Source organism: Myxocyprinus asiaticus, chromosome 44, assembly GCF_019703515.2.
Source record: "Myxocyprinus asiaticus isolate MX2 ecotype Aquarium Trade chromosome 44, UBuf_Myxa_2, whole genome shotgun sequence".
In the NCBI taxonomy this organism is placed as follows: domain Eukaryota; kingdom Metazoa; phylum Chordata; class Actinopteri; order Cypriniformes; family Catostomidae; genus Myxocyprinus; species Myxocyprinus asiaticus.
The window spans coordinates 17,436,385-17,462,135 of NC_059387.1; the positions used below are offsets into that span (position 1 = coordinate 17,436,385).

Genomic DNA, 25,751 nt, shown 5'->3' on the forward strand with positions numbered 1-25,751 from the left:
GCATGGCTGTTTATTTGTATTGTGGCACTAGGGATTGCAGATGATGTTATGATGTGCTCTCTCTCTGGAGTTCTGGTCTGGGTAGACCTGTATCTGTATTGATATTGGCACCAATCCAATGACTTTGAAAGTCACTGAGATAAAGGATGTGATCTTATGAGCATAGAGTACCTCCTTTTCACCCAATCTAAAATTGCTTAAAGGGGGTTTGGGTTTCCTCAGGTGCTTTACATAATACCTAACTAAGCATAAAAATTACGGATTTTATCATTTCTTATTAAAACAGTTGGAATGATTTATCAGAAAGGCTTTTACTAATGAGAAGAATGTTAGATTGCCTTAGGAAACTCGCCTGTTGCCTGTTTAGATTATTCTTATAGTCTACCAGATATACCCTCAGTCAAATTGTTGAACTCTTGTACTCATTATTTTTTATTCTTTATTCATATTATAATTTTTTTCACATTTTAGAGTAATAGTAAAGGCCAATTTATATTTCTGCTTCAACCTACGGCATAGGCTACGCAGAACTATGGTGATTACGGCGTAACCTACACCATAGTCTGATATGCACCTCTCCAAAAATGTAACCAGTCACGTGTCGCATTTTCAAGATTATTTCAAGATCTATGCATCGCATTCACTGATCAGTGATTGTTTGATTTTTTGGGAGCATCTGCTGTTTGTATATTCTGTTTGTCATGAAGTTACAAGCCAAAGCACGACAAAAGATATACAGATGATTTACAACTTATAAACTCAACTTATAAACTTTTTAAATATTTAACTCATATTTTTGTATGTGAAACAATACTTTTTGTATTCTACTTGAGACCTTTCCGATCTGCATGATGTTTCGATGATATTTGACAGTATGGTGTACCGTAAATAATCATATTTCATTAGTTATGAAAACTGAACAATTCTAATTTGTCAGCAAATTAAAAAAGCACTTGTTCAGATTTGGTTATATTGCCTATATGTTTTGTAAAGTTCAGCTTCTAAACTTTAAAAAGACACCCCTTTTGTGTTGATCAAGCAAGTATATAATTATTTATTTTTTTACAAAATCACCTTAAACAAAACTGAATATGACAAAGATGTATTTTGTTTCAAAATAAAAGTGATAATTTCCAGAATATTCTTTAGCTACATAAATTTACAACATTTAAAAAAATATTAAATATTAGATCAAATTGCCTCAAAATCAACCTTTATTCAAGTGTTTTTAAACTTTTAAATTCTATTGTATTTTTCTCAGAGAATATTCTCCTTTTTTGCATATTTTGCAAATGAGACAAGATACATTTTTCCTTTCTCCTGCAATATGGGAATTAGATGTTTATAACATCCACCACAGAATAAATTCCATTAAGGTCCATTTTCCAATTCCACTACTTCCACCAGGAGCCAGCTCCTATTTTAGTGTGAATAATACCAAGCATTATATCACTTTCCTGTCCTTAAACCCTTTGAAAATATTCTAATTAGGGCTCATTGTCAGGGTGATGGCTGAAGATCTAACGCAATGAACATGCAGAACATTCTAGAATAATGAGCACAGATGCAGCTGTAGATTAGGGCCGTGACACCACGGTTTGATGTCGCTGCATTGTGGAAACGTGACTTTATCAGCTCTAACAAGCCTTCTAATAAGATGACTAATTAGACATGAGGGAGAAAAGTGAATATAGTACAATGCAACAGCTTGGCTTATCAGTATTTGCAGTGAAGATGCTATAGCAGGCATACTGTATTACACAGGCTCTGGCTGTGGTAAAGCCATAGAGTGTCTTTATGCTCTGAATCTGCGCAGGCTCTGATTTTTTGGTTCTGAAAAATGTATTCAAATAATCCAAACATAGTGACTTTGCTGGGGATTTCTCTGAGCTGCGTGAGCAGAAAGAACGCTTTACTAACGTGTTAATTACCTCACTCAAACACATCCTATATGAGATTAATCAGCAACGACAAAACAAATACACAGGTGAACTTGAAGTTATGTGCTAGTCAAGATTTTCTTGCTAAAAATGTGCTGCTCATTATGCAATATACTAAACTGTCTAAAACACAGGAAATTAGTAAGCATGAACAGTCCACAACACTGTAACTTTAAAAATATTTCAAAAAGTTTTACTTCTAAAGAAATGTATTGTAATTTTTAAGCATTTGTATAAAATAATAAGCAGTTACATGAAAAGATGGCTCCAGTCATATTAGTAACCTTATAAAAGTTGTTTTATTCTACATGGAGAGGGTTCCCTCATGGGGGCTGCCATGTTAGAATCACATGACCGCCCTGTAATTGGACACTTTCACTCAGGGATTAAATTAATCCTCGCTGACTGTGAATAGAGACTTTCTACAATGCAATCAGTAACTAAAAACTACTGCATTTGAATAATTCTGCATCCACACCCCTAAGTTTTAGTGCAAGTCCAAGATGACATATTCCAAAATTGGTGCACCTTTTTGCACCTTTCAATTATAAATATTCACATAGTTATTTTTTTCAAAATGTTTGAATAGTTAATTAAACTTTGGTCTTTTACAGTTGGACACATACATTTTTGTCATTTTGTTCTTTATCGTCAACTAAAATGTGTTATTTTCCATGACCAAAATTATATGCAATTTCAGTCAGTGTAAAATTAACTAAAATTAATTAATATGACATGAAAAAATATTGAATAAATTAAGGGACATTTTCTATGACTAAAACTATGACTAAAATAAACAAACAAATATTTTTTTTTAATTTACACTGTTCTGGACACTTGTTTTTGAGCCAATCACTTGTAAACGTCATATGAATAATTTCTCAAGAGCTACTGGGTAATGATGTTGTGACATGCTGACAGTACTGACTGGCTGATGGCACCACAAGAACATGGACAGTCCCAAGCCCTAAGGCAGCAGACAGGGAAAATTAGTTCACTTGCTTTTAAAAGCACTTCAAAAAATTGGGCAATGGTAAAACATCTACCTTATAATATAATTAGTGCCCAAGCACTGAAAGTGCGGAGGCCCTATTGTTCTTCTAAGGATTATTATTATTATTATTATTATTATTATTATTATTATTATTATTATTATTAGGGCCCAAGCACTGAATGTGTGGAGGCCTTATTGTTCTTCTAAGGATTATTATTATTATTAGGGCCCTAGTACTGAAAATGCAGAGGCCCAATTGTTCTTCTAAGGATTTTATTAGGGCCCAAGCACTGAAAGTGCGGAGACCCTATTGTTGTTCTAAAGATTATTATTAGGGCCCAAGCACTGAAAGTGCAGAGTCCCTATTGTTCTTCTAAGGATTATTATTATTATTATTAGGGCCCAGGAACTGAAAGTGCGGAGGCCCTATTGTTTTTTTTTAGTTTTTTTTTAGGACTATTATTAGGGCCCAAGCACTGAAAGTGCAGAGGCCCTACTGTTCTTCTAAGGATTATTATTAGGGCCCAAGCACTGAAAGTGTGGAGGCCCTATTGTTCTTCTAAGGATTATTATTATTAGGGCCCAAGCACTGAAAGTGCGGAAGGGGGCTCTGTAGCGCCACCTAGAAGATTGGCATGTTCGGGGGGCTCTGTAGCACATCCCTTTTGAGCTACCATCACCAAAGTTTGCACACATATAGATCTCATCAAGCTGGACGACTTTTACTCTGACAGTCATAATCTCCACCCAACAGGAAGTTGGCCATTTTTGATTGTGCAGGGGGGGCTCTTTAGCACCACCTAGAAGATGGGCATGTTTGGGGGTCTCTGTAACACATCCCTTTTGAGCTACCATCACCAAACTTTGCACACATATAGACCTCATCAAGCCTTTTACGCTGACAGTCATAAACTCCACCCAACAGGAAGTTGGGCATTTTGGATTATTTGAAAAATGCATGCTCTGGAATTTGAAATACTACTCCTAGGGATTTCATGTTACAGGTACCAAATGTGGATGACATCATGCCAAGACATTGATGATGCTAAATTGCAAACGGATTTTTGATAGATTGAACGGTGTTGCCATGGCGACGCGATAAAGTACCATCAAAAAATTGGAAAAAGGAAGTATCAAAAGCAAGAAATGTTGTTTTGGAGCTCACAACGCAGCAGCCATACTCAGCGCCATCTTGAGTCCAATCTCAAATGAGACTTATCTCAAATGAGATAAGTTTGGAATTTACTGACATCACGGTCTGTCATGTCTATGTGTTTACAAGTGAAAGCAAACTTGGCTGTGATTGGGTATTGCTGAAGCCAAGATGAAGTTACTGTTTACAAACAAATGCTCCGCTCCACCCCTTCTGGGTTCTTTTGGTAGTCCAGAAAAGTCTAGGGGCTTTTCGCTCCAATTGCACTGAAACTGCCCAAAAGTGCTGTTTGTGGGGTTGGAACACCCCGTTTTCCACAGATTACTGGAGAGTGGGGCTTCTTTAAATTTCCACCAGATCGTTGCATCAGGAAAAACTCAGGATTTTACATAAATGGTGATGATAATTCATCGGTCACCATCACTGTTATCGTGTCTGCTCTATTAGACACAATTGACCTGCAGCAGCTGTTGGTTGATATTAACTTTTTTACAAAGAAATTATTAAAAAAATGATTACAAAATTATTGCAAACTGCTTTTTTTTATTTCCAAATTGCTGTCGCTGAGACAGAGATGAGGTCAAATATGATGATCTTATCTGATCAAGACCACCATATACAATATAGCAGGAGGAACAGATCCCATCTCCACCACTGCAGAACACGGAATACTGTTTGTGAAAGGATAAGTGAATAAAAATAATGCCATACTGCTAAAATTATGTACAGTTGAAGTCAGAGGTTTACATACACCTTAGCCAAATGCATTTAAACTCCGTTTTTCACAATTCCTGACATGTAATAGTAGAAAATTTTCCCTGTCTTAGATCAGTTAGGATCACTACTTTATTTTAAGAATGTGAAATGCCAGAATAATAGTAGAGAGAATGATTTATTTCAGCATTTATTTCTTTCATCACATTCCCAGTGGGTCAGAAGTTTACATACAATTTGTTAGTATTTGGTTGCATTGCCTTTAAATTGCTTGACTTTGGTCAAACTTTATGGGTAGCCTTCCACAAGCTTCTCACAATAAGTTGCTGGAATTTTGTCCCATTCCTCCAGACAGAACTGGTGTAACTGAGTCAGGTTTGTAGGCCTCCTTGCTCACAAAGGCTTTTTCAGTTCTGCCCACAAATTTTCTATCAGATTAAGGTCAGGACTTTGTGATGGCCACTCCAATACCTTGACTTTGTTGTCCTTAAGCCATTTTGCACTTGGGGTCATTGTCCATTTGGAAGACCCATTTGCGACCGAGCTTTAAATTCATAGCTGATGTCTTGAGGTGTTGCTTCAATATATCCACATAATTTTCCTTCCTCATGATGCCATCTATTTTGTGAAGTGCACCAGTCCCACATGCAGCAAAGCACCCCCACAACATGATGCTGCCACCCCCATGCTTCACGGTTGGGATAGTGTTCTTCAGCTTGCAAGCCTCATCCTTTTTCCTCCAAACATAACGATGGTCATTATGGCCAAAAAGTTACATTTTTGTTTCATCAGACCAGAGGAAATTTCTCCAAAAAGTAAGATCTTTGTCCCCATGTGCACCTGCAAACTGTAGTCTGGCTTTTTATGGCGGTTTTGGAGCATTGGCTTCTTCCTTGCTGAGCAGCCTTTCAGGTTATGTTGATATAGGACTTGTTTTACTATGGATATAGATACTTGTCTGCCTGTTTTCTCCAGCATTTTCACAAGGTCCTTTGCTCTTGCTTTGCTGGGATTGATTTGCCCTGGCGTAGAGCCACCCGCAGGAAGCAAACGCCCCCATCTCACGGCCCGCCACCAAGAACCCAAGGAAGGCTTCTAGCCACCCCTGAGAAGGGTGACTCAGGCACGTGGAGACCTGCTGCAGGCCTAGAGATGGTACGCAAACCACTCCATCCCCCGGTGGAGGGCCGGGAGGAGAATCCTTTGCCTTTTCTTTGATTCGCCACATGCCTGAAAGGCTGCAGTACCCACGCGCTCAGAAAAGGAGCGGTTTCCTAATTTCCTGGGTCACACATCCGGTGTTTACGGCCATCATTATTGTGATCGCCGGACACCGCACATTTATGGCAGGCACGACGCTGTGGACGCGGGGCCCCCACCCCTGCGCGCCCAGCTGCGGCACAACACACTCGCCCGGGCAGTTGTGACGGATTACAAGGATGGTTCCCTCATCCCCGTCGCTGACCGGTCCTATGGTGGGTACCTGGAGCCAGGTAAGTGCTTCGATGTCCCCAGACTCAGCACAGCCACGAGTTCGGGGTCCGAGCCCCCTCAAAGTTGCGCCTCTGGCTCTGCCCCGCCGTGAGGCCCCACCCGCCGTTACATCCGACGCGATTGTCTCCTTGGTCCCCCTCGCCCGGAGCTTGGGGGCATGGCTTGCGCTCCCCAACCCGTCGCGATGGCTGACCAGGACCGTCCGATTCGGCTATGCGATTCAGTTCACAAGGCACCCACCTGGGTTCTGCGGTGTCTGTTTTACCTCAAGTGCAGGGCGAGAACGCCACTGCCCTCCCTGCGGAGATCACGTTCCTTCCACGGAAGGACACGGTAGAGCCTGTCCCTCCAGCCAAGATGAAAAAGGGGTTCTGCAGCCCCTGCTTCATCGTACCAAGGAAAGGCGGTGGGTTGCAGCCAATCCCGGACCTGCGAGTTCTGAACCGGGCCTTGCACAGACTCCCGTTCAAGATGCTGACGCGGAAACACATTTTAGCGAGTCCGGCATCAGGATTGGCTTCCCGGGAATCCTCCCATTGCCCGCTCTGGTACTCCCTGACCGATGCTTCCCTCGGCACAGATACGCTGGCACACAGCTGGCCCTGGGGGCCGCGCTAGTATGCGTTCCCCCCGGTGAGCCTACTAAGGTCAGGGAGGATGAGGAGCAGGTCATCCTAATGGCACCCTACTGGCCCACCCAGACTTGGGTCTCGGACCTCACACTCCTCGTGACAGCCCCTCCCTGGCAATTTCCCCTGAGGAGGGTTCTCCTCTCTCAGGGATGGGGCACCATCTGGCACCCACGACTAGACGTCTGGAATGTTCATGTCTGGCCCTTGGACGGGATGCAGAAGACCTAAGTGGCCTACCACCCACGGTGGTAGACACGATCACTCGGGCTAGGGCTCCCTCTACGGGGCACCTGTATGCCTTGCAGTGGCGTCTGTTCGCTAAGTGGCGTTCTTCCTGACGCGAAGACCCCCAGAGATGCGCAGTCAGGTCGGTGCTTTCCTTCCTGCAGGAGAGGCTGGTGGGGAGGCTGTCCCCTCCACCTTGAGGGTGTACGTGGCTGCTATGGCAGCGCACCACAGTGCAGTTGACGGTAAGTATTTAGGGAAGCATGACCTGATCATCAGGTTCCTTAGAGGTGCGAGGAGGTTGAATCCTCCCAGACCGCGCCTTATTCCCTCTTGGGATCTCTCCGTGGTCCTGTGGGAGCCCCGTTTGAGCCCTGGAGTCAGTGAAGCTAAAGGAAGTCTCTTAAAGACTGCTCTCCTGACTGAGCTCACGTCCATCAAGAGGGTAGGGGATGTGCAGGCGTTCTCTGTCAGCAACACGTGCCTGGAGTTCAGTCCAGAATACTCTCACATGGTCCTGAGGCCCTGACCAAGCTATATGCCCAAGGTTCCCACAACTTTCGTAACCTCCGTTCCCTGATGAACTCTGAACTACCCGCTGAAATGGCTAGGACCCTGTCTCGGCTCCTAAGCACAAAACCTGAATGAGTGGTTGCCCACTGAAGAATTTTCAGAGGATCCTGGGGCATATGGCATCCTCGACAGTGGTCACGCCGCTCGGGTCGATGCATATGAGACCGCTACAGCACTGGCGTCAGACTCGAGTCGCGAGGTGGGCATGGTGCCATGGCACACATCGCGTGGTCATCACGCCGATCTGCCGATACTTGTTCAGCCCTTGGATGGGCCTTGCATGCCTGCGGGCATGAGTCCCCTTAGTGCAAGTACCCCAGGCACATCGTGGTTACGACAGACACCTCCGAGCGTGGCTGGGGCACCTTGTGCAATGGGCACGTAGCCATGGGCTCCAGGACAGCGTACTGGGGAATGGGAGGTCCGTGGGGAGTTACCCGGTGGAGCGGCTCCCATTGGGGTCCCCAAATCGCCCCCAGTGCTAACCGACACAGCCTCAAACCCGTAGGTAGAAAGACCAAGGCAGGGAGCCGCTGGGGTGACTTTCCCTCTAGCGAAGGAAAGCCACGACTGCAACGTTGCCATGGTCATGCTCTTGCAGTGAGAACATGACCCATCCACGAACGCTGTCTCCGCGTGGGCAGCGCCCAAGCATGTAAGACAGCGATCGTGGCCATCGGAAGCGGAGAGGTAATGACCGCAACCAGGAAATAAACACAGACGGAAAGCCATCTTTAAAAAGACGCTCTCTGTCAGTGCCACTCTTTTAGTTGGGAAAATACTTTTATCGCAAGAATATATACTCTTTTAGACTGTTGAAGCGCCCAGGGGCGTTCTCTGCACTCCACCGGTGCATGAGGGGGAGAAGCCGCTGTAATGCGCCATAAATACAACAGTTTTTTAGAGGTGAATGGAACGGCAGAGGATTCAGCTTACTGAACATAACCACTCGGCTCTGAATAAAAAATCTGAATGAGTGGTTGTGAGCCAGCTCCTTTTATACCCATATGTCCGAGGGAGTGGCATGCAAATTCCACTCGCCAATTCCCATTGGCCTTTTCTCAAAGATCAGAGGTGTTTGGGGCTCCCAAGGGCGACCCCTAGTGTCACTACATCGACACAACGTCGAGTGAGTGACAGATAGGGAACTAATGTTAGAAACACCTCTCAAACCACATGTGAAGTGACAACATTTTATTGCACTACATTATATAAGATGTTTACAAGATTAGAAATATTATAATAACTTCTAAAATAACTGGATACAATGTAAGTGCTGTAAGCAGTTGGAGCCAGCAACTATTTTCAATTTCATCAAACATATATTTTTTTTGCCGTAAATTATAAAACGTTGGTTTATGTCAATAGATGATGCAATAAAGTAATAAAATACTCAGATGTGCTTATGCATGAACATTAGATGAGCGCCGGTGTGTAATAGCTTTTAACCCATTAGCTGCCCTGAGCGCCCGGGCAGTATTCCACATCAAACTGCGTGGAAATTCTACCAAATACATTCGTTTATCCAAAGCATCGTATGTTTGCATAGATCCATCGAACAAAGAATGAGAACATTTTTTTTCAGGTCCGATCAGTCATGCACAGACAGCAGCAGTGGGAGACGTTATGCCTCCAGGCAGCTTGGATGTCAGAGCCTCTCCTCTGGATTGCTCCAAATGATCATGTGGTTGATGCCACTTTCTAAACTGAGAAAGGCCAGCCCATGTAACCATGGAAACGTCACACTCTAAATGCCTACATGACCTGCCAGTCAAACCATTACTAGAGATCTATTGGTCGGATTGATCCAGGAAAATAGTCAATGCGCATCTGGTAATACCACAGTGTGTCTGATCTGTGTTGAATGAGAGCTCTGGCTGTGAATCACAGATCAAGGTGTGGGTGGGCTCAAAATACACGGAAGAGTCCATAGAATAGGAGAGACATCGATTTTGATAGCATAAAAACGAATTAGTATCAATATTTTATTGAAATTAGACATTTTTGATTACATGATAACATAAAAATAGAGGATCAGTCAGGTTTTTTCCCCATTTTACCCCTTATTTTCGATGTTTTGGATAAAATGGTTGAGTCCATTTTCATCAATGGACCCTCACAAGGAAACGCATGCTGTTTTTCTTCAATCATTGGATCGGATCATAAGCAAAGAACATGAAACCTAAGTACTGTCGTTCCCATGTAGCATGTTTTACAAATGCACTCACATTTTAACTTTTAATATTTAACATTTTTAAATATGTTTTTCACTGTAATGTTCTAATTGCAAAATAGACTGCAGAAGATGAAAGTTGAGTTTTTAAGCTTTAATTTGATACCAAGTTTGTGAACATTGATGAAGTTTTTTATATAAAACAAAGTATTTGTTTTATAGCCACACTCAAACGGCCTACCTGTTGGCCCGTGACAGTTAACAGGTTTAAAATGGCAGTGTAAGACGGCCTATGTAGCACCCCGATTTTCACCTAGTCACCAAAATTGGTACATATATAGTTCTCATCAAGCTAGACAACTTTCATAATTATAGTTATTAGCTCCGCCCAACAGGAAGTCAGCTATTTCGGATTTTTTTAATATTGCAGTCTATGAACTTTTAAATACTCCACCTAGGGGATTCATGAAACTGTCACCACATTATGCTAAGACATTGAAGATGCTAAATTGTGAACATATTTTTTTATATATTGAATGGTGTTGCCATGGCAAGGCATTAAATTAATGGCAAAAAATGGGAAACAGGAAGTGTCACATATCTACTGTGTGCAATGTGTGATTTAGATCAAAATTGAGATGTTTAGTCTTGGGGGCTAATCACATGGATGTGTCTATTTTGGGTCACGGTCATAATGCCACCACCTGGCAGCAGGAAGTGTGGCTCTTATGTAAGACTTTAAAATAGTCCTCTTGTATTTACCCAAATTGTTTCAAAATTGTTTAGAATAATGTAAAATGCCAAATCCATGTGTCCACCTTGCATTGTTTTCCGAAAGCCACCGGGTGGAAATGGACCCATGGTGCTTGGGCCCAATTATTGTTGCTTGCAGCTATATTTCATTATTATTTATTTATATGTTGCTTTTCAAAAAAAGAAAAATAATAATAATAATATGTCCACAGAATGAATTGCTACTTGACCGTCAGTAGAGAAAGAGGCTTTTTGGGCCCAGATAGTTATGGCATCTGTCAGCAGGGGCTAACTGGTTCATGCCAACCAGCCAAACCTTGATCCCTTGATTTAACGTGGGGTGGGCTGATTTTAATATTATATTATACATGTGAGGCCCAATTCCATATTCTAAGCTCCCTTTTGGCCAAATTTTCTGTATTTGATATTCACGATATTCAAGTTAGTCTTACAACCTTGTCTCATAAACTCAACCAGATCAAAGCAGAACTGTGAATGTGTTATACTGCACTTGATTTACAGTACAGATGAATTAATCACTTATTACTAATAACATATAAATGAAATTTTTACATTAAACAAGCAACTATTTCCAGGAAGCTATACAGTTGTTTGTATAATTCATTGTATAGTGCGATAACATAGTAATTATATAGATAATGCACGTTTCTGAAAATCTTGGAGTCTGTGCACTGCTGACAGCAGAGCAATTTTTAGAAGATGCTTTATCACACCCATCAGTGAATCATTCACCCACTGACACAACTGAGCTGGAGAAGTTCTTTCAAAGCCTTGAGCAAACCCTTCATCAGATTCATAATCCCTGAAGACACACTCAGCACCATATACAGGCACACAAACATATAGACAAACATACAAATGCAGAAACCTCCTTTCTGTTGCCACAGGATAGACATATTCCTACAAACCAACAAAATGCCACGGGCAATACTGAGAGGAGCGGTGTAGCATCTGCTGTTGTCTCAACTACAAAAATATACTTTAAGAGAGCTCGGAAGAAGTGAATTTCTAGTATTTATTTATTTATTTTTTGAGGAGTGTGACACTAGAAGATGAATTAAATTCTACTTGAAAAGTCTTGAAATATAGATAGTCTATAAGAACAGTTGCTTATTTTGGAAGTTAATCCATGTAAGGAGGTTGCTTTGCTCAGATATTGTTTATCATGAATGTGGTAACATTTTAAATCATGAATGAAAATGTCTTGTTATTTGAATTTGTGTCCCAGCCAGCTTTATTTGTTAAAGTGCTGACGGTCCCTTTCCTCAACCACAATTAAACAGAATTCATTGCAAAACAATTTCAGCATTGATTAATACTAATTGCAGTATTTTTATTTATGTATTTATTTATTTGTACGGTGGCAGCTTAGTCATATCTCTCATTACCTTTGTTATTTTAGTGTACTTGACAAAACCAATTTGAATGGAAAACTAGAAAATTTTTATTCTAAATTGTTTTTAATTAAATAATTTAAAAAAAAACATACAGAACATTAAAAAAAAAATAAACATACAAAGAAAGAGCATAGGCTTGGTTTTAAGATTGGTATACTATAGCTGCATTTTAAAATAAACCTTTAGTAATGAATAATATAGTATGATGTTATTGTACATTTCTGGATGATCTTTACTTTCAAATTCTAAATTTTTTTGTAATAGTGTGAAAATAGATATGAGAGAAGTCCATCATTAACTCTTGTCCCCGTTACTCCCTAAAGCCAGGCACAGTAATTTCAAATCATTGCATTGTCAGATAACATTACCTCAGTGTCACCCTTCTTTTGTTGTTCTCCCCTTCACTTGAGTTCATTAAATTTGGTAATGAGTTTTGTCTTTTACTTTTGTAGATTACTGAGCTCCACAACATTAAGAACATTACGCGAATGCCCCGAGAGACTAAGAAACATGCAGTGGCAATTATTTTCTGCGATGAGACGTCGAAGACATTTTCCTGTGAGTCAGGTAAGTGCTGTCTCCAAGAGTGTAGATTTGGAGGGGGGGGGTTACAGTGTGAAAAATTTACATGTTTCCATTGATCATGGTATAAATATTGAGGGGGTTGTTTTGATTATTGGTGGGGTTACCTACCCCCCCCATCCCCCCTGGAATCTACGCCCCTGGCTATCTCCATCTCTGAGAAAAGTATTTTATGTTAAAGTTCAACCACAGAGACTGAAGGCTGGATTGTATCTAAAATAGCTTCACATATTCACATCCTAGGTAGTTTATTTTGAAAAATAGTCCATATAGAGTTTGCAACTAGAGAATACTCTTCAGACATTCAGGCAAAGTTTTAAGTAAATGGCAGAAGGGCCTAGTGGGACACACAGCGTAGATTTTGTAAAAATTGTGTAGTAGTTGAGAATGAATACGGCCAAAGGCAACCAGCAAAACATCAGTTAGAAAACAAAACAAGAGAAAGGTTTAACGTGAACACACACACACACACGTTTGAAATACGAATGAGATGCTTTACTCACTATGAGCTTGGCAGCAGAAACAGTCTCTTTTCCCATGCGCTTTCTCCTCTCTCACACTGAGAATCTTGTAATGAAAATATGGCATTGTCAAAACTGATCAAAGCGTTCATTCAGAAAAAAATCACACCCAGAAAACAAGCATGAATAAGACCTAAATTGCTGGTGATATGATATTAAGTGAATATTGATTTTCAGTTCTGGGATTAACCAAAGATGGTGTTTTACTGTTTAAAATATAGTGTGATACCCTAACCCCAATTAAATTGTTATTAGCATTTTATTTTTCAGTTGAGTTGGTGTTTGAAATACAGTGGCCCTAAAAAGTATTTGGACACATAGGTCAAATTATGAATCGCATTACATTACATAAAAATATCAAACCAAGTGGCAAACAAATTATGCTAGAATTTTTCTCAGAACTAACTTCACTTTTCTGAGCCATTTTTTTCAATTACATTTAACCAACTGGTCTTAAGGTGATTTTTAGTGGCTGTATATATTAGAGCTTTTGCCACTTTAAATCGTTAACCCAGGGTTATTCTAAACCCTTTAAACGGAATCCTGGGTTAACCTGTTTCATGTTTCAGACTATTCATACCTGTACTTTACCCTGGATTAATAATTAATCCTGGGTATTCATGTTCCGATGTTTCACACTGTATATTCGTAAACCCCAGGTTAATGTTCTTATTTGCCTATTTGCGGTATCGATAACAATGATTGGACAAATACAGCTAGCGACAGGCACACAGCCTGTCAATGGAGCTGCTCTGCTGTGGGAATATCGGCAAGCAATTCAGCTCTGTTTGTCTTTCGTCTTTTGAAATATGCCTCAAAACATGGCATACTGTCTCTTCATCACAGCAGTTATCTCGTTTGCCACCAATTTTCGACACTTTACCAGTTTCACTCAGATGGAGAACGTAAACAGCCAATAGTCTCTGCAATAGCACATGAAAGTTTCAGCAACGGTACAAAGTGCATTAGTATTTAATGAGGTAAGTACTGAGGCTTTACAGAGCGCAATAGTACCCTGCCCACTTATTCAGCGTCTGGGTTCTGGAAGTATTTTTCTCATTCATTTTTTGCATAGGCTTTTCATAAAATCCTCCATAAAAGAGTTATAAGCCATGAACAAAACCAACCAGCTCCGTGTTGAATCAGAACATCACAAACTTTGTTTTGAGGCAAAAATTATTTGAAAATCGGACAAAAAGACAACAGTACAAGGCTGTGTATTCACAGTCTTTCACGAGGGTACAAACTAAAATCCCACGAAGCATTGCGAATGATGTCATTGAATAAAAAACGGGAATATATCAAACTATTGATTTTATGTTGTTGATTATATGTATAGAAACAATATATTTTAAGTTTATTGCAAAATATTTCGATATGTACAATTATTTAAGTAGTTTAAGGGTAAACGGAGACCAACTCGATCACGTCACTCACAGTACGTCATGGGAGTGGGCGGTTGTTCCGAGGCAAATTTTGCGGTCTTTGTTGGCCGAGGTTCTCTGATTGGTGAAGCGTTCTCTGCTGTACCATGGGTAGGGTAGTTGTTTACTAGGAATTCCGCTATCAAACACGCTATTTAAACAATGAAATTGAAACAACGCAGACAGATGGCTTCAACAGAAGCATATACCATCGATAAACAACCTCGGAGCTCAAGGTAGGTCTGTCTTGAAATGTTTATAAGATATCTTTAAAAATCAATCCGTCTATTGAAAAATTTAATGTGATTTTTCACTTCCGGAACCAGACTGTTGCACTCTATATGATTGGTTGTCTGTTGCTAAACAACTTTCTGAAACATTCTAACACCACATCATTTCACATACCTTTGACACTGCGACACGGGGTTAACCCCGCAAATGTGGGGCTTTATAACCCTGGAAAAAAAAGCAGTGCTAACCCCCTTTCAAAATTACAAGTGTGAAATGTTGCTTTGCCCGGGGTTAAAAATGGGGTTTAGAATGAAGATTACCCGGGATTAAGCACAGTGTGAAAAGCCCTATTTTTGTTGATGTTCTCTAAGTATAATGCTTTGAGTGTATAAAAATACTGTATAAGTGTACAATTTATTCATACATTAATGTATGAAGTAATTTACCCTCAAGTGCACACAAAATTCCTAGCAGAGTACTACAGGTGTAGTTCAGCACATAAATATGGACATGTTCCACTAAGTTTGACAACCAAAATGTGTCCAAAGACTTTTTCTCTTAATTTTGGACAGTATTGTTTTATCATTTAAAACCTCAAAGCTTCTTTTATTGCTAAATGTTTGTTTCATATACTATTAAGTGTGTATTAAGTGTCCAAATGTGTATTGGGGCAATTGTATAGCACTTCATATCTAAAACATGGTTAATAAGATATTTAAGCTCAAAGAATTGTATATTTGCACATGTGGTCATTAGTGCAGTGTCCTCTTCATATTGCAGCTGTACCTACAACAATTTCCACCAGCCCAACATGTGTCAATAACTATTCTATTCTATTCTATTTTATTCTATTCTACTTTATGACTTTTATAACAGAAAGAGACCTAATCACATACTAAGATTACAACTTCTTCCAGCCCAGCCATGAGGCATTAACTATTCTATTCTATTCTATTCTATTCTATTCTATTGCTTTAAAACAATAAAGTGACCTAATCACATGCTAAAATGACAACTATTTCCACCAGCCCATCCAAGTGGAAATATTTTATTTTATTGCTTTAATACAAAAAAGTGACCTAATCACATACTAAAATATCAACAATTTCCACCAGCCCAACCAAGTGGCAATATTCTATTCTATTCTATTCTATTCTATTCTATTCTAAAGCTTTAATAAAATAAATTAACCTAATCAAATACTAAAATAACAACAATTTCCACCAAGGAAATTTCCAAGAGTAAAACCCTTCTTCTTCTATCACAGAATTAGTCATTTGGCTTTAAATTTCCTGTCAAGCAGAATTCCCAGGTAGGCGGCTGATCAGCGGGGCAGGCCGGGATGGAAAAGAGAAGACAGAGAAGGAGGGAAGAGGAGGAGGTGGAAAGGAAAGGGCAGCAGTGGAGTGGATGAGCACAGGGTGAGCAGCATGGAGGACCCGCTGGGATATCATTAGCACCTCTGGGGTCTTCTGCACTGCCAGGGGGAGGCGAGGAATGTTCTCCTGAATGCATTTACCACAATATCCTTCCCACCCCCAGCTATGCCTCAACTCTTTTCCACTCCCTTTTGAGGCAGGATATTAATGAGAAACGGGTAGAACAGGCAGATGCATAAATGAAGAGCTGTGAAATATATGGGCATGCACCAAGGGTATAAAAGTATATATACGTGCCTTAAGGCTGAAGTGTGTAATTTCTGTTCCGGTAGCATCACCAAGTGGAATCGCAAATATAATGATTATTTTCAAACTGGTTTCCCTCTGTCTTCCATTGGCTGGACAAACAGATATTTCCACCCCAAACTCATGCCACTTGTTGAGCCAATGTTGCTTTTCAGGCTTGTTTGGAGGCTCAAACAAACAGCAGTTTTGATAACGCCACAGTATTACACTTTTTGGGGGAGTCAACCTACAAATGGCTTACTTGTACACCGATCGGCCACAACATTAAAACCACCTGCCTAATATTGTGTAGGTCCCCCTTGTGCTGCCAAAACAGTGCCAACCCGCATTCTCAGAATAGCATTCTGAGATGATATTCTTCTCACCACAGTTGTACAGAACGGTTATCTGAGTTAATATAGACTTTGTCGGTTCGAACCATTCTCTGTTGACCTCTCTCATCAACAAGGCGTTGATAGAACTGCCACTCACTGGATGTTTTTTGTTTTTGGCACCATTTGGAGTAAATTCTTGAGACTGTTGTGTGTGAAAATCCTAGGAGATCAGCAGTTACAGAAATACTCAAACCAGCCCATCTGACACGAACAATCATGCCACAGTCCAAATCACTGAGATCAAATTTTTTCCCCATTCTGGTGGTTGATGTGAACATTAACTGAAGCACCTGACCCGTATCTGCATGATTTTATGCACTGCACTGCTGCCACATGTTTGGCTGATTAGATAATCGCATGGATGATTGTTGGTGCCAGACGGGCTGGTTTGAGTATTTCTGTAACTGCTGATCTCCTTGGATTTTTATGCACAACAGTCTCTAGAATTTACTCAGAATGGTGCCAAAAACAAAAAACATCCAGTGAGTAGGAGTTCTGTGGACAGAAATGCCTTGTTGATGAGAGAGGTCAACAAAGAATGGTCAGACTGGTTCGAACTGAAAAAGTCTACAGTAACTCAGATAACCACTCTGTACAATTGTGGTGAGAAGAATATAATCTCAGAATGCTATTCTGAGATGCAGGTTGGCGCTGTTTTGGAGGCACGAGGGGGACCTACACAATATTAGGCAGGTGGTTTTAATGTTGTGGCTGATCGGTGATGTCTCTGCATATTAAACTGGAATGAAAAAAAAAAAAAAAATTAAATATTGAAAAAAATGCACACTTTAGCTTTAAGGCTGTTTATATTAAGACATTTTTTTATCCCGAGTTGTTTTGTGTATTAGCTTGCTGTTAATAAGACCCGGTGTTAATATTTCCTGCTGTATTAGATCACCTTGTTGTACTTGTGGTCAAAAATCTCCTTTGCATTAGTGGAGAGGGCAGGAGTATATGTGTGTGTGGCGTGGTACACTCTGCTTGTAGCTCTTTTAATTTTGGCACAGGAACATGTCCACGAGCCACCCCCTCTCGAACTTCCCCTTTCTCACAAACCGTGGCCATATGGAGCAAATGTACCTCACATGTCCACCACATGTAGGAACTTGACCTCCCCTGATCCTTTACTTCCACTTCCTCACCTCCCTCTGAGTCTGTCAGGTCACGCCTCTGCTACTTTGACCTGTACTACTGTTTTCTGCTTTCTCACTATCTCTCTGTCCCTGGATGATGTGACTCTCATAGGGAAAAGAAACTCAATGGAAAAGTACTGTTTGAATAACAATAATGCAAAATACAGTTCCATGGCTGGTAGGAAATATTTATGGCTTGTATATTTCTCAATTCACCCACCATTGTTAGGTGTGACAAAAAGTTTGATTTGTACCCTGATTTCATCCAACACATCTAATCTCTTTTATCCATCTTGACCTAATTTCTTTCTCCTAATTGTTTATCCTCTAGTTTTATGTCCTTCTCACAATCTGCGCTTGTAAACTATTAACCATGTAAAGATGGTGTCCTGTAAAGTGCCTTGATTCTGCTGGGCATCTTTGTGTTTGTGCACATAGCTGCCTGAGCAATTGGGAGTCTGCCATGCTGATGAAGTATTTGTTTATCAAATTTTCCACTCAGTGGACCCAAAAGTGTGTGTGAATTTAGACACACTTAAAGGTCACCGTCTCAGGAGAGAGGCCATGCAAAAAATCAAGCGAAGAAAAGCTTGCATGAAAAAAAGGGTGCACAGTGATTTATTGGTGTTTAAGATATTTATTTCCAGGTATTAGATCTATGTACTGTAGTACTATAGACAAACTATTTTTAGACAAATTATTTGGAAAGACATTTGGAAATTTACTATTCCCAAATGCATTTGGCACACAGCCTAATGTACATACATTTAATTTATTTTGATTGCATAATTTTTAAAGATGCCTGCCTAAAGCCCAAAAACAGGCAGAATTAAAATGTGAACAAACATAGTCATTTAAGCATCATTTAGCGCTGCTGAAATGTATTTAGGGAAACATATCATGTAGACAGTTGTTGTTATTCAAACAAGCTCCGCAGAAAACACAATCTTGACAAGGTCACGAATCTGTTAGCAACTACTTGGCTTGTAATTAGACAATTCTAATCTCATAATGTTGAGCTTTCATACCTTGTGTCACGTGCAGAAGCAGTGTGGACGGAGCTAATTTCTGAAGCAAGCTGGCAGTAGTTTGTGCTTTCTTTTTGTCCCTTTTTTGTCATAGTGCTAAACTACATTAGGCACTTTTGAGTGGATGGTAATTTGCAGGGTTTACTCATTAGAATGGTACTGCTAAGAGTCTCCTGTAGATAAGCTTGGAGCTTTTGAAAATTGGAGGATTTAATAAACTGGCTGACAGAAAAAAGTGTCTTTCTCAAAAAGCACAACTCCTGCAGAATGCGATTTGAGTGTTATTGTTGTGTGTGTGTGTGTGTGTGTGTGTGTGTGTGTGTGTGTGTGTGTGCGTGCGCGTGGGCGGGTTTGGGTGGTTTACCAGGACATTTTCTTTAGGTTACAAACTGGTAATTACAAAGGGTATTATGCTATAAATGTGGTTTATGAGGACATTTCTAGTGTCCCCATAATTCAAATTGCTTAAAAAACATACTAAACAATGTTTTTTTGAAAATGTAAAAATACAGAAAGTTTTTTGTGAGGGTTAGGTTTAGGGGTGGGGGTAGGGTTATGGTTAGGAGGTAGAATCTATAGTTCGTACACTATAAAAATCATTATGTCTATGGAGAGTCCTCATAATGATAGCACCAACGTGTGTGTGTGTGTGTGTGTGTGTGTGTGTGTGTGTTTGTGTGTGTACACAGAGACCATAATTAACTTTTTACAACACCTGGCAAGTGAATTAAGAAAATTACTGGCAATATGCAATATATATATATAATTTTTTTTTTTAGCCATGGAACTGTATTTTGCATTTACTTTAAAATATATGTTTGCCTCTATGACAGGAATAGTTTATAACAGTCACTGAACTTTAAAAAAAAAAAAAAAAAAAAACCTCTAGTATCTTTAGAATATTGTTAGGAGCCATTTACACGCATACTTGCATTCAGAATCACCTGGATGGAGCACAACTGAAGGAAACAGAATGCAGGGGTCTTGACATTTTTATAAACTGAACTTCTTGACAAATCGTCTTAAAATACGCAGTGCTCATGGCATAAGACGCTGAAAAATAGCAAAATGCATCACAATGGCCAGAGAAGTTAATCTGATGCATATGTACTTAGTCCAGCAAATAAAAAAGAACACGGACAGAGAGCAAGAATGTGTCCTATGTGAATGGCCCCTTAGATTTGATTCACTAATGTCGAGAAAACATTCAGACAATTGGTCACACAGTAAATTGCAATTTAAACCATGCTCTGTTTTTGCAATTCCTAGAAATGTTACTGGACAACTGATCTTATTTTCTTGCCAAAGCCAATTTTTATACACATTTGGTGCTTGACGATTGTTACTTTTGGACCCTACTGTATGTGTGCACCTATGAACTTGACTGCCTGTATGACTGTCTCTTTTATCTGTCTGTCAATCATTTTACCCTCTGTATCTGAATAAGATTATTGAATGCTTTAAATTCTCATCTCCTGTTTTAGTAACATTATGCAATGTTCATATAAATCCTGGGTACTTGGAAGACTAGAAAAATCAACATTCATCAACAATTTACTGTTCATGAAGTGTTTGTTTCTTTGCATTATTGCATAATTGATAAAATGTGTTGTCCTCCTCTTCTTGGAATTCCTGTTTGCTCTCCAGACCAACTGTATGTTTGTATGTAAACATGATGATATGGATGTATGTGTTCACAGAGCTGGAGGCTGAGGAGTGGTGGAAATTATTGTGTTTGGAGTGTCTGGGCAGCAGACTTAATGACATCAGCCTGGGAGAACCGGACTTGTTAGCAGCAGGGGTGCAGAGAGAACAGAACGGTCAGTATCCTATTAGATGCCAGCTTTCTGGTGATTTTTTTTCTCCTTTACTCCCTAAATGATTCTATTACAGGGACCAAATGTGTTTGTTAAACACAGTCCCTCCAGGTCTGTTCTCGTGTTTATAAATGATCTGCTCGGGCCAAGGTTCTTCACTAAGCACTAATGGGTATTGCCATGCATCAGAGCATCAGCCCATAATGAAGCTTGTCACAGAGATGAATGAGATTATGGCATTGAAGAAAAGCAGGATTAATGTGCATGGCACCTGCGCAAGTAACGGTTAAGAGAATGAGTGACAATATTCTATTGCCGTTGTTAGCAAGTGCAGTCTGGTTCCTTCTAGAATTAATGAGAAAATGTGTTACTAAATGGTTAAATTACTTTAAAGTGGTTCTTAATTGGTTTTGCTTCAGAAATCAGATTTTACATGGGTCATCAAGTGGCAATCAAGCTAGCACAATACCAAAATTGTTAAACACTTTACAATAAGGTTCTATTTGTTAGGATTATTTAAACGCATCAGGTATCATTAACAAAAAAACAATGAACAATTTATTAATTTTGGTTCCTGTAAATTAGTAAAAACACAACTGTTCATTATTTGTTCATGTTAGTTCATGATGCATTAACTAATATTACCATATACAACTTTTAATTAAAATTTTTTTTTTTTTTGTAAATGATGTCATTAATATTAACCAAGATTAATAAGCGCTGCAAAAGTATTATGTTAACTAATGTAATTAACTAATGTAAACAACTAAAATATGGTAACATTTTACATTAAGTTTCCATTCATTAACATAAGTAAATGCATTAGGTATCATGAACTAACAATTAACAAAATAGTTTTAACAGCATTTATTAATCTTTGTTAATATTAGTTAATACAATTACAATTGGTCATTGTTAGTTCATGTTAGTTCATAGTGCATTAACTAATGTTACAAAATACAAATTTTGATCTTTAAAATATATTGTATATGTTCAAATTAACATTAACTAAGATAAAAAAAAAATAATTAAAAAAAAGTATTGTTCATAGTTAGTTTATGTTAACTAATGTTGTTAACTAATGTTAACAAATGGAACCTTATGGTAAAGTGTTGCCTAAAATATAATTGTAAAGTGTTACCCGAAATTGTTTATTGTACAAAAATACAAAAGTTTCAAAAACATTTAAATGTATTAATTTGATGTTTTCATGCTCTCAGCAGCCAATATTTCACAGCACAAAACACATTGTGGTCAGCACCAACCTTAGATTTTCAGCTCAAATTTAATGTATCTGGGTCATATCTTTTGATCTTTTGTTTTTAAAACCTTTGTTCATGGTTTTTGTGGATAAGGGCATGTCACGCAACCTTTCCATATTGGTATCGACCTAATTTGGCTAGCTTCTTACAAGTGACTTTGATTGGACATATAGCCTTTGACGTCCACAACAAAAGAGATGGAAAAGATTTTCTTCTCTTTTTAAATCTTGATAAGCCTATTCATTTAGCTACTTTAAATATGCACAACTGTGCATTTTATTATTTGCATTTAGAATGTTTTTCCCTGCTGTCTGTGACCCTATCAGAACAGAGTTTCAATCCATTTTTGGGTCGCAACCCACCAGTTGAGAACACTTGCATCTTCTTCAGTCACAGATTGTTTCAGTCTGAGCTGGTCTTTGAAAAGAACTTAGGCCTGTCCTTGTGTGTGTGTGTGTGTGTGTGTGTATACATGTGTGTTTTTTAAAACATAATTCAAAAAATCAATATTAGTTCATCTCTGAGTTCTGCTGAACCATTCAAGCATTAAGCAACGGCAGGCACTCTACAGAGCGATCATCACATTTTTTTAAATCAGATGACAGGCAAATATTGATTTGTTTTCATAACGAGTGCGCAATGTGTATATGATTATATCAGCAGGAGGTCAGTAAAATTATGGTTTCTCCACTGTATGACAGCTGAGAAATAACGAGCAGAGAGTTTGCCATTTGCGCTTCAATTAGACCCCTCTAACGGCGCACTCCGATAATTAAATCAGAGTTAATTTTCACGATCCCTAAAATAGCCCCCACATTACATCGCCTCTTCCTCTGGAAAGACACATAGCTTATTTTGAAGCGTTAGGTATAATTAGGCACTATTAATTTGGATTATGTAGTGCACCCTTGTCTTTTTGGAGCTAATTGAGATGGTGTGGTTACTCCAGCAATGGTTGCTGCAAAAACACTCACCATCATTTTTTCCTGCTGCGGCTCTATGGCAACAATCTTTTGACCTTTGAGCACTGCAAGGGCCACGTCTGCAAGGAGGGAAAATAGTGCGACAGAAAAATAATAATCATGTTAGATGATGGTCTACATATTTCCAGATGTACCCTTTAATTCTCTGTCATTTTTCTGCAAAGCAGAATCTTTTACCAAAGCACCTTTAAATCTGTGTAGCTGAGAGGACTATACCATCATGGTGGTCGCCCATATTTAATTATTATTAAAAGAAATGTCAATCAAAGAACAGTCACTGACCTTTTCAGATCGGTTAAAAAACTGTTTACTCTATTGTGGAAAAACAACTTTCTCTCACACGATAGGTCAGAACGATTTCCTTGAATTTATGTTGGTTTGGCAGAAGAGATTTTTAACCATTAAAAATCATTTATATACCTATCGTCTCCCCTCAAAATTTGAAGTCAACATGTAGTAGACCCTATTTACTTTCCTAATGCACAATTCTGATATTACTGTGCGAAATGAATTAGTGCATGTTATTCCAAAGGAAAATAAGTTTAATTGACTTATTTAACAAAGTAAAATAAAATAACAAAACAAAATATTTCAGTTTTTATTAACTTAATTTTGTTAAAAGTGACGTAATTTGATGGAATTTTGTTATGAAATTTAAATGTGTAAATCTTAAAAATAGTCTAAAATATTTTTTTTTGGGTGAACATAACTTTTCACAATGTCTTGTTATCTACTTACCGTAAATAATTAATACAGTTTGATGGTTTTAATTTTATAAATTTTTAACTATTCATTTTTATTTAAATTCATTCAGAATTGGCATTTCTACTGTAATCTCACAATCTCTGGTTTGGAAACCCTGGTCTACAGCACTTTTGACTCTTAATTATGTAATTCCAGAGAGAATTAACGTTTACTTGATGCCGACCCCAAACCTGGACATCTACGGAGAGTGCACAATGCAGATAACCCATGAGAACATCTACCTATGGGACATCCATAATGCCAGAGTCAAGCTGGTCATGTGGCCGCTCAACTCCCTGAGGAGATACGGCAGAGACTCGACCTGGTTCACGTTCGAATCTGGGAGGTGCGTGAACTACATTTGACTCTAGCTGGGAGTGCCTTTGTCCGACAAGATGTATTCATCTAAATCCATCCTAAATCCAATATTCCTGATGCTGCTGCTCTGAGTATTGATTTGCTGATTCAGGAAGGTGCTCAACATTTAGCATATCCTTCACTTTCACTGCAGGCTGCACTTAAAGTGTTCTATTGTTGTTCCGCCTATTACGACAAGAGCATGAGTGTACTGAAACCAGTAGAAATGCTTGCTCAAGTGAAGTGGATGTGTGCTGTGATCTTACAGGATGTGTGATACAGGGGAGGGCTTATTTACATTCCAGACCAGAGAAGGTGAGATGATCTATCAGAGAGTTCATTCTGCCACACTGTCCATCGCCGAGCAACATGAGCGCATGATGATTGAGATGGAGAAGAGCACACAGGTCTGGTAAAACCACCCATCCCATAATTCCACACTTGCAACTTCTTCTTAAGGATATTGCAATCTGGCTATTGAAATTGAATAGTAGTTTACTATTTACTGAATACTGTTCAGTGTTCATTGTATTCTTAGCAAATATTAATAAAAAAAAAAAAAAAAATAGGAAACAGTAGGCATTATTGCACAATAAACGTTTCAAATGCCGCCTTCAGTTGTACCTTGGAAACTCCTGCATCTGAGTCGGGCAGAGCCATTTCAAGCTATAGCAGTATAAGCAGCTGCTTAGGGTCCTCGCCACCAGGGGGCCCCGCTAAACAAGGTGGTTTTATTTTGGGTTTTTTACATTTTTTTTTCTTTATATACTAAAAGCTTTGAGTAAGACAGTTTTAGGAGGCCCCCTTGTGGCGCGAGAGGGAAGGGAGAATGTAACTACAAGGAGTCTGGCATGTGTTATTACGAATCAGACACATTCTAGTCGGAAACGAAATACTGAAGTCAAACTTAACCCTTATGCCTTGTTCATTATTGAATCACAAAACAGTTGTCAAAAGTGACCGGAAACATTAAGAGTGTAATTTTTTTAATTGCTATGAATGAAATGTAACAACTCTAACTTCAGTCATGTAAAAGGACTATAGTTGTGCATTTTGAGTGGGTTTTGGGGTATTTAGACCTTTTTTATTTACCAATGTATTTACCTATGTGACCTTGAACTTGACATTGGAAATGTATTTCTTTTATGAATATTTTCTCAAATACTGAACCAATCCTCATAAATCATATAACGTTTGAAAGCTAAAAGTCTCAAGAATCAAACTGGGGTGTCCATTTTTAAAAATATAAATATATATGAAAACCAGATGAAATTCCAAGTATAAACACTAGGTGGCTGCAGAGAGCTTCTTATTCATACCTGGTTGAAAAGAAGATGATTTTGTCAAGGTTTAGCATTTTGTTTGGTTTGAGGTTATTTTTGTCAGTTTTTGCAATAATGTCACATTATTATTACAGTCAACCCTGAACATGGTGTTACAAAGAGTGTAAACTTTCTGATCTGTATGTCTTTGATATGTATATGTCTTTTGATCTCTGCGTGTGTGCGTGCATGCGTGCGTGCGTGTGTGCGTCCGTGCGT

At 39.1% G+C, this 25,751-nt stretch overlaps 1 protein-coding gene across 2 annotated transcripts in view; it reads left to right on the plus strand.

The window, feature by feature from the left end:
* Positions 1 to 25,751, plus strand: part of LOC127434320 (docking protein 6-like) — a 103,152-nt gene that overhangs the window by 51,463 nt on the left and 25,938 nt on the right. For both annotated transcript variants that reach the window (XM_051686973.1, XM_051686974.1), the window contains exons 3-6: positions 12,522 to 12,636; positions 20,748 to 20,867; positions 24,010 to 24,199; positions 24,479 to 24,617. In XM_051686973.1, the coding sequence (XP_051542933.1) occupies positions 12,522 to 12,636; positions 20,748 to 20,867; positions 24,010 to 24,199; positions 24,479 to 24,617 (564 nt within the window). The remainder of the gene's footprint in view (positions 1 to 12,521; positions 12,637 to 20,747; positions 20,868 to 24,009; positions 24,200 to 24,478; positions 24,618 to 25,751) is intronic.